The sequence below is a fragment of the Rhinoderma darwinii genome, chromosome 1, assembly GCF_050947455.1.
Source record: "Rhinoderma darwinii isolate aRhiDar2 chromosome 1, aRhiDar2.hap1, whole genome shotgun sequence".
Classification (NCBI taxonomy): domain Eukaryota; kingdom Metazoa; phylum Chordata; class Amphibia; order Anura; family Rhinodermatidae; genus Rhinoderma; species Rhinoderma darwinii.
Genome location: NC_134687.1, coordinates 169844603 through 169859272, shown reverse-complemented (window position 1 = coordinate 169859272; position 14670 = coordinate 169844603). Strand labels below are relative to the sequence as shown.

General features: G+C 40.4%; 1 protein-coding gene across 1 annotated transcript in view; it reads left to right on the top strand.

Annotated features, from left to right (window-relative positions):
- Positions 1-14670, top strand: part of PRSS12 (serine protease 12) — a 153031-nt gene that overhangs the window by 45074 nt on the left and 93287 nt on the right. The window contains exon 4 of the mRNA XM_075860584.1: positions 3547-3700. Within this exon, the coding sequence (XP_075716699.1) occupies positions 3547-3700 (154 nt within the window). The remainder of the gene's footprint in view (positions 1-3546; positions 3701-14670) is intronic.

The following is a 14670-nucleotide window of genomic DNA, read 5'->3' as shown; positions in this document are numbered from 1 at the left end:
CTTAATCTATGGTAAGGGTTATCACCTCTGGCACAAAGTAAAGGCACATGCGCCAAACATTCATGATACACATGATGATTGACCCCTTTAAGGCTAAATTCACAGTTGTGTTGTATAATCCGTTACTCTGATCTGTTTTTGTTTTTTTTGTACTTTATTTTTCCTTTTTTCAATTTAACATATAAATTATTACAGATTATACAAGGACACATAAAGTCAGAGTATACAAACAACATCCATATCAACCCCCTACACCGCCTACTCCCCAGATTCACCTACTTCAGCAGGCAGGGGAAAAAAAAACTAAAAATAACAACACACATAAAAAAACATTATATATATGTATGTGTGTATATACATATGCTATATATGTATATGTATATATATATATATATATATATATATATATATATATATATAGCATCTGTTTCATAAATTGTGTTGTCCAGGTCTTCCATTTTTCAATAGAAAGAAGTGAGACACGGAGCTTATCGACAATAGCAACATTATTAATCCATTTTAATTTTCTATTTTCAAAAAAACTGGATGTCTAATGGATGGGTTATTTTTATTATTGGTGTCAATGCAAAACAGATAAGACCGGGTTGTAATCTGTTTGCATCCATTAGTATGATTTCAATGGGACTTTTAACAGATCCATTTTTATCCTTATTCTGATCTAAAAACGGATCAGATTAACGCATTATACAACGCAAGTGTGAATTTAGCTTAACTTAGATAAAGAAGCCAGCAGATGCCCAAAGTCAAAGGTTTCTGTCCTGGTATCAGATTCCTTTTAAGCAGAGCAAAAGAAACAGCCTGTTATGTTATTTTCCCACCACAAAATAACAGACAATAGTTATCCATGGCAATGCATTCTCTATGTGTTATACAGCTGCACACCAAAGAGAACAATGACTTCCTCAACATTATTTCTGGCTAGATGGTTGCCCATCATGCCCAAAAACCATTTGTGTCAGTGCTGGGACTGCCCTAACCAATGGTTAGTGATATAGGGTGGTGGTGGAGACTCTTGAACTTCTTTTTAATTTGTTAAGCATTTTGGAACAGGACAAACTTAAGCCCCTATTACACCGTCCGATTTTGGCCGGTGCAGCGAGCGCGAGATCGTTTGCTCCTGTCACCCGGAGCAATGGATGAGGAAGCGGACGTTACTCTGATCGCTCGTCCCTATACAATATTATAATGCCGGCAGCGCGTCTCCCTGTTTACACAGGGAGATATGCTGCCGACATCGATAATTCTTTTTTTTAAATGATACGATCAGCAGATGAACGAGCGTTTGCACGTTCATCTGCTGATCGTTCCCCTGTTTACACAGGGCAATTATCTGCAACCAGCGTTCTATGAACGATCATTTGGCCGATAATCGCCCAGTATAAAACCCCCTTAACTCCTTATAGTTATTGTAGCCATCGTTGGCCTGAAGTAGTAGATAACAAAAGACTAAAGATTATTGACGGCGCTATATAATTACTGGCAGAATATGTCTAATAATTAATTGTACATAGTACATTGTATCTTGTCATTGTGAAGGGGCTTTTTTGTTATTTCATTGTCCCTTTAAGTTGAGTACATCCAGCATTTTTTAAAATCCAGATTCTGTCTATTAAGTTGAAATGTACAATGCAGATAAACAGTCAAAAACGATGACACCACGCTGTCAAAAGGCTGAAAAAAAGAAAGACATTCAGTCCCAGTAGGCGATTTTTCTGTGCATCAAACAGATCAATTAAGCCTAGAGAGAAGAATGCAGCTATGTCCATCACAAGGGCTGCAGCAGTGATCTCATTTATAATTCAAGATCTGTACGTTACAACCAGAGCGGCACTATTACTATTAAGTAACATATCAAAAGAATACTAGAAGATTCTCATCCTTAAAGGCTGATGTTGCGTCTTTTGTAGCTTCAAATGGAATCATTACAAGGAGTGCCCCCACAACTCCCTGCCGTGCACCTCTCACGTCTGCCTACTAGAAGTCTTTGTTCCGTTAAACGGTAACAGGATTGAGAAGGATGTGGTACATGTTTATTGCTGGATGATTTCCCCATCTTTTTATAAGTGTAACAATCGCACAAAGAATGACTCAAAAGCTATGCTTCATTTCACATGGATGTCTTAGTATACAATATCACAGTTATATAGGCTTCCAAAGTGCCTGAAGCCTGCAGAGAGATGCACTCAAACAAGTCATTTTACGAAATATCCAGCCTGCTTTAAAACACATACACATAGGAACCTATGGCAGTCCGTCAGTGACTCCTTTTTCCTCTTTTATTAGTGTATACAAGGGAACTTAGCTCCAAAAACATAAAGGTGCGTAGTGCATTCAACTTAAAATAAACCGGTCAGTTTAACTCAAGCTCACAGTATACCTGACGTGTCTTTAGAAGTTTAAAGTTGCTGCAGAACTGCTACTTCTGTGACATGACTAGAAGAACACACTGCAAATATATCTTCGGAATGGAAAAAAATGGAAATGTTAGCACTGGGCCCAAGTTATGGAGCTCTACTTGCCCCCAAAGTTTTATTTACCTGAACAGGGCAGTTCCAGAGAACACCAGCTGTCTTCTCTTTTCAGTTTCAGGTGAAGTCTGTATTGTCAATGACAACATAACAACAGAGTAATAATGCCATGAGCCAACAGGGAATCTCTACAGGAAAAACTCTGCCAACCATTTCCTATGTGGATTACCAAAGTGCTGTTGTCATGTTTTCATGCCCAGCACAAGCTTTAGCTTCGGACTAGAGGAAGAATGGGACTGCAAATAGCCAACCTCCCTCTCTACTAGCATAAATCAGAAAATCTCTCATCTACCCCATTTAACCTAATACTGATTGTGGTGTACATGAGAGAAAACAAAAGGGGTACACCCCCTATGTAAGCGTCACAGGGCATCCTTGTGGACAGACGGTCAAAGGTCCATTGAAGGACCCTAGGGCTTTCATTTCTTGTTGCCAGTTGTTTGGGAGAAAAGAAAGTACAACTTGTCCTGCAAAAAAATAAGACCTTAAACAGCTATGTTAATAGAAAAATTAGGTCCTTAAAAATATAAAATAATGGGAAGGGTTAAGTAAAAACTCTAGTAATTATATAGTTGTGTAGGCACCCAGTGATGGTCAGGATTGTAGAAGTTTATAAATGTATTATTTAAATTTTTGCAATTTTCAAAATATTTATTTCCATCGGTAATTGACACCAGTGCAGGGAAATGTAATAAACATATGGCAGATACATTTCTTGGTGTGGAAAAAAATGTGTCATGGAGATAACAGCTACGAGCTGCAGCAATGTGGAAACCATACTGTGACAGTGTATACATAAAGCACAATGCCTTTACAATGTTTACTGACACATTCTGACATTATACAATACAGTAGAGCTTTTTTCACATAATTTGTAAAACTCTATTTTTAATATTTCATTGTCTATTTTATACTAATAGAATATAACTTGTATTTATTTTTACATTGTAATGTATATTATCCCTGAAACGACTAATTCTGTGCTTATTTATTGCAGCCACAGATTCTTTCATACCTGCTCGACTGGTAGGTGGGAGCTCTCCTTTTGAAGGAAGGGTAGAAGTCTATCATTCTGGTCAATGGGGCACAGTATGTGATGACCAGTGGGACGATGCTGATGCTGAGGTGGTTTGCAGACAGCTGGGACTTGGGTATGGAGAATCTTAGTTTGTTTTCTTATTTTTCTTGTCTGATGAGAACAGTTGGTAGGTTATTATAGGTTACAAAATCAGCACTTTTTTTAATAGCTTGGCACTCTCCTGTATGAGCCAGAGTGAAGAGACGCTTATTACTAGCAGCTCTCGATCTGGAGGGCCGAGCCTTTGAATGATCACCATATAATTCTACATTTACCCTGCATCGGTCACTGGCCCATTTAAAATAAAGTAGTTTTTGTGAGCAAAATGCAACTGTGTATCTCAGTGTAGTGATAGCACCCCCACCACTGCCCTGCCAGTGGCAAATCTATGGTGTGGAAACATAAAATTATTATCACTTCCTGTATGAATGATTAAAAAACTGAATTTTATTACGGTAATTCACAATACTAAAAAAGCTAGATAGCCACAATACTAAATAGGCGTGGTCAATATGATCAGACAAAGGGGAGGGAGGGGGGTATGTATAGGGTGTCAAGGTTATGTGTATATATACAACACCGACAGACCACTCTCCCTACTTATAATATAAAGCTCTGGTCACTATTGCCACTAAAGCTGTGTCCATACACGTTTCTGCTCCCCTCGTTTTTAGAGTGCGTCATCGGGGGTCACATTCATTGATTATTGAACACCTAGTAGCCGGTTAGCACCTATTGTGTGCTTCTACAGTCTCCCGGCGTGTGCACAACACTAGTCAGCTGGCCGTACATGCGCCGAGGAGATGCCGGACATAAATAGATTATGTCCCTCCCCGTTGGTGAAGATGTGTCGCCAGGCAGGTCAATCCATGACCGTCAACGTCAATTCTGACGTAGCGGGCTGAACCGCGCCCCCTGATCCAGCAGCCAATCCCCGAGCGGCAACAACAAGCGTTCCTGGTAACCCTAAGGATCTACAAACGGCCCAGATACGCACTGTAAGAGAACAGTGACAGCCAGAACTAAAGATGCATAAAACTAAAGAAAATAAAGAAAGACAAACGCCCCATAGCCAGTGGAGTGAATGGGATCGCATAATTACCAGTTATAGTGTGACTGCAAACGACTCACAGGGAGGGACCAGCAACGGCAGACGAGTCATCCCACAGTTATATAGTGAGGACCTGAAGTATATGTTAAGATGGCAAAAAAATCTATCAAAGCAGGCCATAACCGGGATTCATTAGAAAAAGACAGCCGCTAGGGTCATGGCATTATCATGCATCCCTATAATAGGTGTCTAAGGGGTTAGGGAGCATTGAACTATTATACACCCATAGTTAACCCCGTGCCTGTGTGCCTTTCTAATTGGAACAGGAACAGGTCTTACAAAAAGCAAGAAGCAAGTGTATGAGATATGCTCATTTAAACCCACAGGTTTAGAGGTTTCTATACGAAAGTTCCACTGTGCTTCTTTTTGTAAGATCCTCTAATCCAGATTACCACCCCTTGCCGATGGTTGTATCTGCTCAATACCCTGGAATTTGAGAAATTATTCATCACCCTGATGACAGTTCCACACATGACGTGCCACTGGAGTATCCTCCCTCCTTCGAATTACACCTATGTAGTCCTTGATCCTTCTTCTGAATTCTCTAATCGTCTTCCCAACATATTGAAGCCTACAGCCACATGTTATTAACTGGACAATTCCCCTAGTTTTGCAGTTTATGAAAAATCTATTTTCATATACCGTCCCTGTAATGTTGCTGGAGAAGTTTTTGTTGCATAATATAGATTCACAGGTCCTACAAGACCCACATTTGTAAGTCCCCTTAAGTCTGTTTGTCTGTTTGTCTCTAATATTACTCCCCCTGCTGTAAGTCAGTGAGGGCAACATTCGGGTCGGCCTTCAGTATCCCCCAATACGTTTGTAAGATTCTTTTAATTTCCACGTTTGCTGAATCATAGGTCCAAATGGTCCGAATTTTTTCATCGGAGTTACGTTTCTTAGGATTGAGCTATTCAGTTCTATTACAACTAAGGGAATTCTTATATGATGACTTGAGGATCCCTTGCAGGTATCCTCTGTGGTGATATCTCTTTTTCAGATCATTTGCCGTTATCCCAAAATACGGGATGGTGGAGCAATTCCTCCGTGCCCTTAGGTATTGCCCTTTCGGTATCCCTCTTCTCAACGGTGTCGGGTGACAACTCTCCCAACGGAGAAGGCTATTTGTTGCCGTATTCTTTCTATAGATGTTGGTTTGAATGCACCGTTGTTCCGTCCTGGAGATATTGATATGCAGAAACGTAATTCTGTTTGAATTGATCTTGGATGTGAAAAGAAGTCCCATCTCATTCACATTTAGAATGGCCATGAATTCTAGAAATTCCTCCCTCAATCTTGTCCAGAGAAATCAAAATGTTAGTTTATAAGTTGATAAAATCCTCAGACCATTCGTAATTGCCCTCCCGTCTTATGTGAGGGATACCATGGATGTATTGAGAAGGCTAGAGGATATCAGATGTGATACTAATGTTTGGTTGGCCTCCCTGGATGTTGAGGTTCTCGACAGCTCTATACCCCATACCCTTGTGTGTACAGCTGTAGAGCACTTTCCCAGTGAGAGGGGTATGCAATACCAGGGCCACAATGAATTTGTAGTTAGCCTCCTACAATACGTACTTGAACATAATTTTTTCTTGTTTGATGCCAAATTCTTCCACCGGCTCAGGGTGGTGGCAATGGGAAGTACATGTGCCCCCTCCTATGCTAACCTGTATCTTTGCTGGTGGGAGAAGAAAGTCTTCTTCAATGATGACATGGAGAGATGAACGTCATTGATTCTCTTATGGTTGAGATTTATCGATGACGTTCTGATTCTCTGGACAGGAGCGAGGGAGGAATTTCTATAATTCGTGCCCATTCTGAATGTGAATTTTGGGATCGCGGAAAATAATCTGAAAAAGAGATTCCACCGTAGAGGATACCCGCAAGGGATCCTCAAGTCAGCATATAAGAATGCCCATAGTTGTAATAGAACTGAATTGCTCAATCCTAAGAAATGTGACTCTGATGAACAAATTTGGAACATTGGGACCTATTATTCGGCAAAAGTGGAAATTAAAAGAATATTACAAATGTATTTGGGGGATACTGAAGGCCGACCCGGATGTTGGGGGTCTTGTTGGAGATGTGCTCTAACTGAAGGAACATTAGAGACAGAGTGGTGCACAGCCACCTGCAACCAGAAGTAGAGATGTCACAGCTGACAAACAGACTTCAGGGAACTTACAAATGTGGGCCTTGTAGGGCCTGTGAATCTTTATTATGCAACAAAAACTTCTCCAGCAACATTAAAGGAAATGTATATGAAAATAGATCCTTCATAAACTGTAAAACTAGGGGAATCATCTACCTAATAACATGTGGCTGTAGGCTTCAATATGTGGGGAAGATGAACTCAGAATTCAGAAGAAGGATTAGGGACCACATAGGTGACATTCGAAGGAGGGAGGATGTCATGTGTGGGACTGTCATCAGGACGATACATCTTTTCTCAAATTCCAGGGTAATGAGCAAATACCACAATCGGCGAGGGATGGAAACCTGGATAAGAGGATCTTACAAAAAGAAGCACAGTGGTTCTTTCGCATGGAAACCTGCGGATTTAAATTAGCATATCTCATACACTTGCTTCTTGTTAGACCTGTTCCTGTTCCAATTAGAAAGGAACACAGGCACAGGGTTAACTATGGGTGTATAATAGTTCAATACTCCCTAACCCCTTAGACACCAATTATAGGGATGCATGATAATGCCATGACCCTAGCGGCTGTCTTTTTCTAATGAATCGCGGTTATGGCCTGCTTTGATATATTTTTTTGCCATCTTTACATATACTTTAGGTCCTCACTATATAACTGTGGGATGACTCGTCTGCAGTTGCTGGTCCCTCCCTGTGAGTCGTTTGCGGTCACGCTATAACAGGTAACTATGCGATCTCATTCACTCCACTGGCTATGGGACATTTGTCTTTCTTTAGTTTTATGCATCGTTAGTTCTGGCTGTCACTGTTCTCTTACAGTGTGAATCTGGGCCGCTTGTAGATCCCTATGGTTACCAGGGACGCTCGTCGTTGCCGCTTGGTGATTGGCTGCTGGATCAGGGGGCGCAATTCAGCCTGCTATGTCAGCAGTGACGTTGGCGGTCATGGATTGGCCTGCCTGGTGACGAGTCATCACCAAGGGGAGGGACATAATCTATTTATATCCGTCGTCTCCTCGGCGCATGTGCGGCCAGCTGACTAGTGTCGTGCACACGTCGGGAGACTATAGAAGCACACAAAGGTGCTAACCGTCTACTAGGTGTTCAATAATCAATGAATGTGACCCCCGATGACGCACTCTGAAAAAGGGGGGGATTGCAGAAACGCATAGGGACACAGCTTTAGTGGCAATAGTGACCAGAGCTTTGTATTATAAGAAGGGAGATTGGTATGTCGGTGTTGTACACATAACCGTGACACCTTATACATAACCCCCCCCCCTTTGTCTGGTCATATTGCCTACGCCTGTTTAGTATTGTGGCTATCTAGCCTTTTTTAGTGTTGTGAATTATCGTAATAAAATTCAGTTTTTTAATCGTTCATACAGGCAGTGATAATAGTATATATTTTTGAATGTCATTTGCTCTGACATTTTGTTGGATAGTGGAATATTTGTAAACATAAAATTATGCTTAAAATATTTTCCTTTAAAGTGTAGCTAAACGTTCGACAAAATTCTGACATGTCATAGAGACATGTCAGAAGTTTGGATTGGTGGGGGTCCGAGCACCAATCGCCAGAAGGAAGCAGCTGAAGTGCTCGTGTGAGCGCTCAGATGCTTCGTGTCTCTTCGGCTTTTTAATAAATGTATCGGTGTACGGACTCAATAGAAAGTCTATGAGCCCGTACTCCGATACATCGGCTTTCCAGAAAAAGCAGAACAGAAAAGAAACAGCTGAGCGCTCACACGAGTACTTTAGCGGCTTTGTTCTAGCGGTTGGTGGGGGTCTCCGTGCTCGGACCCCCACCAATCCAAACTTCTGACATGTCACTATGACATGTCAGAAGTTTGTTGAACGTTTAGCTACACTTTAAAAGTCTGAATTTATTATAAAATGAATAATACTTTGATAAATTTACAGAAAAGGTTCTTCTGTAACTATCATGGTGAAAATGTAACAAATGACTAAATATTGTCATAACATCTCACTTCTACAGAATATGAATAACTAACAGAAAAATGAACAATGAGCTAGCAGAATAATGGTCATTATTCAAGCTTAGCTCAAGTGTGCTGATTCATCACAACTAGAACATAATGACTTTGAGATGAAAATATTTTATGGAATATAGGCCTTTATAGAAAATAACACAGCATAGCAAACTTGTATGTTAAAGGGGTTTTCCAGTCCCTAAAAGTTGATGGCCTATGCTCAATAGCCCAATAGGATAGGCCATCAATAGCTGATCACTCGGGATCCAGCTGCAGGGACCCCGTCGAACAGCTGTTTTGGGCGCTGCTTCCCCTTTACTCCGGTCACTGCTTGTATTGTGAATCGCCGACACAGCAGTAGCGATGATTCACAGTATTACAACCTTCTGCCATTGAAGTGAATGGGAGAATGCTGTAATAATGTGAACCGCCGTTACTGCTATGTCGGCTATGTCACAGTACGAGCAGTGACCGGAATGAAGGGGAAGCAGCGATTGTACGATTGCTGCGGCCCCTTTAAAACAGCTGATTGGCGGGAGTCCCGGCAGTCGGACCCCGAGCGATCAGCTATTGATGGCCTATCCTGAGGATAGGTCATTAATTTTTAGGGACTGGAAAACCCGTTTAAATACAATATAGGAATTCATTTTATAGTGGATTGTACTTAAACATAGATGACCCACATAGGTCAACAAAGTGAAATACTAGTACTAATACCAGTAATAATAATAATAATACTATAATGACCAGGAATCTGAGCAGGGTATGTTATGCTCTGTCAACTGTAACCAGTTGCTAATGTCCTTGTGGTGCCCCTCAAGTATTACATTTAGCAATATGTGAAAATTCTGCTTTTATCATAGGTGCTTTTACCACAGCTAGCGTTACAAACACCTAGTAAATGTGATTTGCGATGTGTTAAGTGGTAAGTGTCCTAGTTCACATGTGGTAGACAACTGGTTGGTTTACAACAAATATTTACTGCAAAGTATATAAAAGTATATATTTTTTCTCTAAGACATGAGAGTCTATTTGTTTGATAGTGTATGTATTGATGTGACTTGAATGGAAACATGTATCTTATTTTTGTTGTATTATTGTATATCATAATAATAATAGTAGTAGTAATAATAATAATAACAATAATAATAATAACAACAAGATCAACAAAACAATAGAAGCATGAAATATATTATATATGTTTAGAAGTAGCTTCAAGATGGAGATACACTTTATTCTTAAGGATTCACCATTTTCATTTTTATTTGCTCTGTATACAGTGACTTATGTTCTGCATACAAAACAAGACAAAAAATAAAACAAAAATACAACAAAAAGACCCAAGGAAATAATCTGATCAGTATTTAGCACGTTTAATATGGGGCTCAAGTCAGTGATATATCTCAGTGATTAAAGGGGTTGCTAGCTTTTGACAAACCCTTCTTGTTAGAAGGATCACCATACAATAATCTGATCAAAGGGTATCCTGCTGATGGACCCCAAGTGATCAGTGGTAATCTGTAGAGGAACCCAGCAGCAAGTGTTCAATTTTCCTGCAAAGCCACCAAAGGAGAAATAAAGTATTACATGGTACCCATAAAAATCAATGGGCTCTATATGGAATGCACAGATCTGGCAGGTCCTTTAGTGCAAAATATACTCTTTCTAGCCACTTTCCACTCTGGGTGTGAGGGTCCTGAATGTAAGACCCACTTCTACAGCTCAGAGTTTCCTAATAGAGTTTTTTAAAATGGATCTTTTAAATAAGACAACCCCTTTTTAATTAGACCTGAAGCTCTATGCCTTGACTGTGCACTGGAAAAATTCAGTTTTCTTGTAAATAAGCAATGCACAAAAAAAAAAAAAAACTACTTACCATACAGTGTAAATTTCAATATATAAAAAGCAGATCAACTGTATTCAGAGACCTGATGTAAGACATCCCTTCAGTCAAATTTAAAGGGGTTGTCTACAATTAGGAAAAAAAAGAGTCTGCTTTTTTGTTTTTTTCTAGAAACATCACCACTCTTGTCAATGGGATGTGTCTGATATTGCAGCTCAGCACTATTCAAAAGACTTCTTGTTTCAAAAATACTTAATACCGTATGTGTGGGGAGTCTAGATACTATTACAAAACCAATGATATAACTTCACGTGATGATTAATAAGAAAAATAAAACCTGACTTTTTATTATCTGTAACAGGGGCTTTTATCAGACATCTGAAGCAATACATGCATATAACAGCATTTGGAACAATTGAACCCATACTTTAGCAAACATGAAATACTGTAGATAAACCTTCTGACAGTTTATGAACATCACTTAAAACAGTTCTGTAAACTGAGATGGATAAATAAATACACCCACACGAAAATGTGTGATTTACTAACAGGTATGATGCAACAAGTCGATGTCTCCAATTTTGGAAATGCTACATAAGGCTATTTTCATACGTTCAGAATTTGATAAGGCGTGAATCATCTACGAGAATAATGAGCATGTTCATTATTCTGGAGGATTCTGCATGGAAAAATGTCATGACAATTGGCCAATACTGGTGCTGATCCGCCGGCACATCGGCGGCAGAAATCTAAAAGTCAGCCTCAGATATCTGCCGCGGATTCTTTGTAAGACACTTCAGGATTTGCCATAGGCAAATCCTGAACCTGTGCGCATAGTTTAACCCGTTAGTGACCGCCAATACGCCTTTTAACGGCGGCCACTAACGGGCTTTATTCTGATGCATATGCCTTTTTACGGCACTATATCAGGATAAGTAAACAGAGCAGGGAGCCGTTTAATCTCTCTGGCAGCTGAGGGCTGGGGGCGTCCCTGCTCTGCCGTGTGAGATCGATATTAGTATCGATCTCACCCGTTTAACCCCTCAGATGCGGTGCACAATAGCGTGCACCGCATCTGAGTGGATTTGGAGAAAGGGAGGGAGCTCCCTCTCATCCGACCGACACCCGGCGATAAGATCGCCGAGTGTCTGTGTCTCCCATGGCAGCCGGGGGCCTAATAAAGGCCCCCAGGTCTGCCTGTCATGAATGCCTGCTAGATCATGCCTCTGGCATGACCTAGCAGATGCCTGTCCGTTTTAAACGGACAGGCAGTAATACACTGCAATACAAAAGTATTGCAGTGTATTATTATAGCGATCGGAGAATCGCATAGTGAAGTCCCCTACTGGGACTAGTAAAAAAGTAAAAAAAAAGTTTAATAAAGTTAATTTAAAAAAAAATGTGAAAAAAAATGAAAAACCCACCTTTTCCCCTTACAAAATGCTTTACTATTAAAAAACCAAAATTAATTAAAAAAGTTACGCATATTTGGTATCGCCGCGTCCGTAACGACCCCGACTATAAATCTATTACATTATTTAACCCGCACGGTGAACGCCGTAAATTTTTTTATAAAAAAACTATGGAAAAATTGCTGTTTTCTTTGAATCCTGACTTAAAAAAAATTTGATAAAAAGTGATCAAAAAGTCGCATCTACTCCAAAATGGTACCAATAAAATCGACAAGTCTTCCCGCAAAAAAAAAAGCCCTCATATAACTGCATCGGCGGAACAATAAAAACGTTACGGCTCTTCAAATATGGAGACGCAAAAACAAATAATTTTGAAAAAAATGTGTTTTTACTGTGTAAAAGTACTAAAACATACAAAAACTATACAAATTTGGTATTGTTGCAATCGTAACAACCCGCTGAATAAATTTATTGTGTTATTTATATCACACGGTAAACGGCGTAGATTAAAGACGCGAAAAACTGTGCCAAAATTTCAGGGTTTTTTCTATTCCCCCCCAAAAAAAAGTTAATAAAAGTTAATCAATAAATAATATATACCTCAAAATGGTGCTATTAAAAAATACAACTTGTCCCGCAAAAAACAAGACCTTATAAAGCTATGTCGATGCAAAAATAAAAAAGTTATAGCTCTTGGAATGCGGCGATGGAAAAACGTAAAAAATGGCTTGGTCATTAAGGTTTAAAATAGGGGTTAAAGCTACACATACCTAATGTTAGGAAAACGCCTGTTCCGTTAAGATCACCATGACTACTGTTCTAGCTTCTGGGTGGTTCTGGTTTTACTTTGAGCCTATCTCTTTTCTCTTTCCTTCTGCGTATCAGGTGTAGGGTTAGTATATATACCTGGCTTCCTTCACCTGTTCTTTGCTTGTGAATTTCCTGTCTGCATGTCATTTGATCAAGCTTCTTACCTACACCCTTTACCTCTGACTTCTGGACTTCTTGGAAATTGACCTCGGCGTGTATTTGGATAACCCTTTTGTTTACCGATTTTGATTATCTGCTCCCAGCTGGTTCTGACCTCTGCTTTACCTGATATCCACTTGCTTACTGTTTTGGACATTCTGTTTACCCTCTGGCTGTCTGGTTCCTGTTCAGGTATAGCCTGCATTGCGCCTCTCATCCAACACTGCAATAGATAGGAACAGAGAACACACACACACACGGGTATGTATATGGCAAAAAAGTCTATGGACACAGAAGATATAATAAAGCGTATAAATGAATTTATTGACAAAGAATACTCCACAAAAACATGATAAAAACACTTAAAAAAGAAGATCGCTGCAATGACTGGTTCAACTGGAGGATGCCGCCCTAATAAGCAACCCAATACAAATTCCCCCAGATTAGAGCCTACCTCGATACCCCTCACGTAATGATGACAAAGGTATGGACACAGGTAAAGAGAATATTGCATCAGACCATGTGAATAAATAAGTCCTAAAGCGTTATGTAGTGTCCGTATAGAGGGGTGGTGAATAGAGCGCTCCACGCGTATCGCCACAACGTGGCTTCCTCAGGGGTACTGCTATAGTGAAGTGAGGAGTATTATATAGGGTAATATTATGATTGTAATAATGGGCAGCTGTGTGCAAGAAAGGGCGCGCACACTTACCTCTTCCTCCTTGCTGCCATTGACGGCACACAATTGAATAGACGGGCCACCGTCAGAGCACCATGCGCATGCGCCGGAGACCGGCACCATATTGTATGACGCGGGTCTCCACGCATGCCCAGTGCAGATAGAAATCTCCACATCGCCCGTACCTGATCACGGCCCCACGCGCATGCCCAGAGTGACGGATGGGGAAGGACCAAGCAGCCACAGCGACCGTACTCAGTGCACACGCGCCGGGGCCGACACCAAGCGCGGCTCCCCGCGCATCTGCAGTAAGACGGGCGCTGGGCGATGCAGGTCCAGAGACGGATAAATTGATTGGCCCTGAAAAAGATGAATGTGTGTGGTAGTGTGTATGATAACAGCAGCATGTATACTACTAATAATAGGTGATAATAATAAATTGTGCATAAGTAGTATATATGACGTAATAAAATATGCCAGCATTATTGATCTCATCCAACACTGAACTCTGCTAAGACAACCTGGGTTCTATGTAGCAAAAACCATCCTGCCTTGCAGTCGATCTTAGAATAGCCTTAGACTCTGTCGATCAGAGTTGTGACAGGTTTGAGGTTTTATTTGCACACTCTCTCCCGACAATCTCCAGCAGCCTTTGGAACTTGCAATTCAATAACAGCTAAATGACTTAAAGAGGCTCTGTCACCAGATTTTGCAACCCCTATCTGCTATTGCAGCAGATCAGCGCTGCAATGTAGATTACAGTAACGTTTTTATTTTTAAAAAACGAGCATTTTTGGCCAAGTTATGACCATTTTCGTATTTATGCAAATGAGGCTTGCAAAAGTACAACTGGGCGTGTTGAAAAGTAAAAGTAC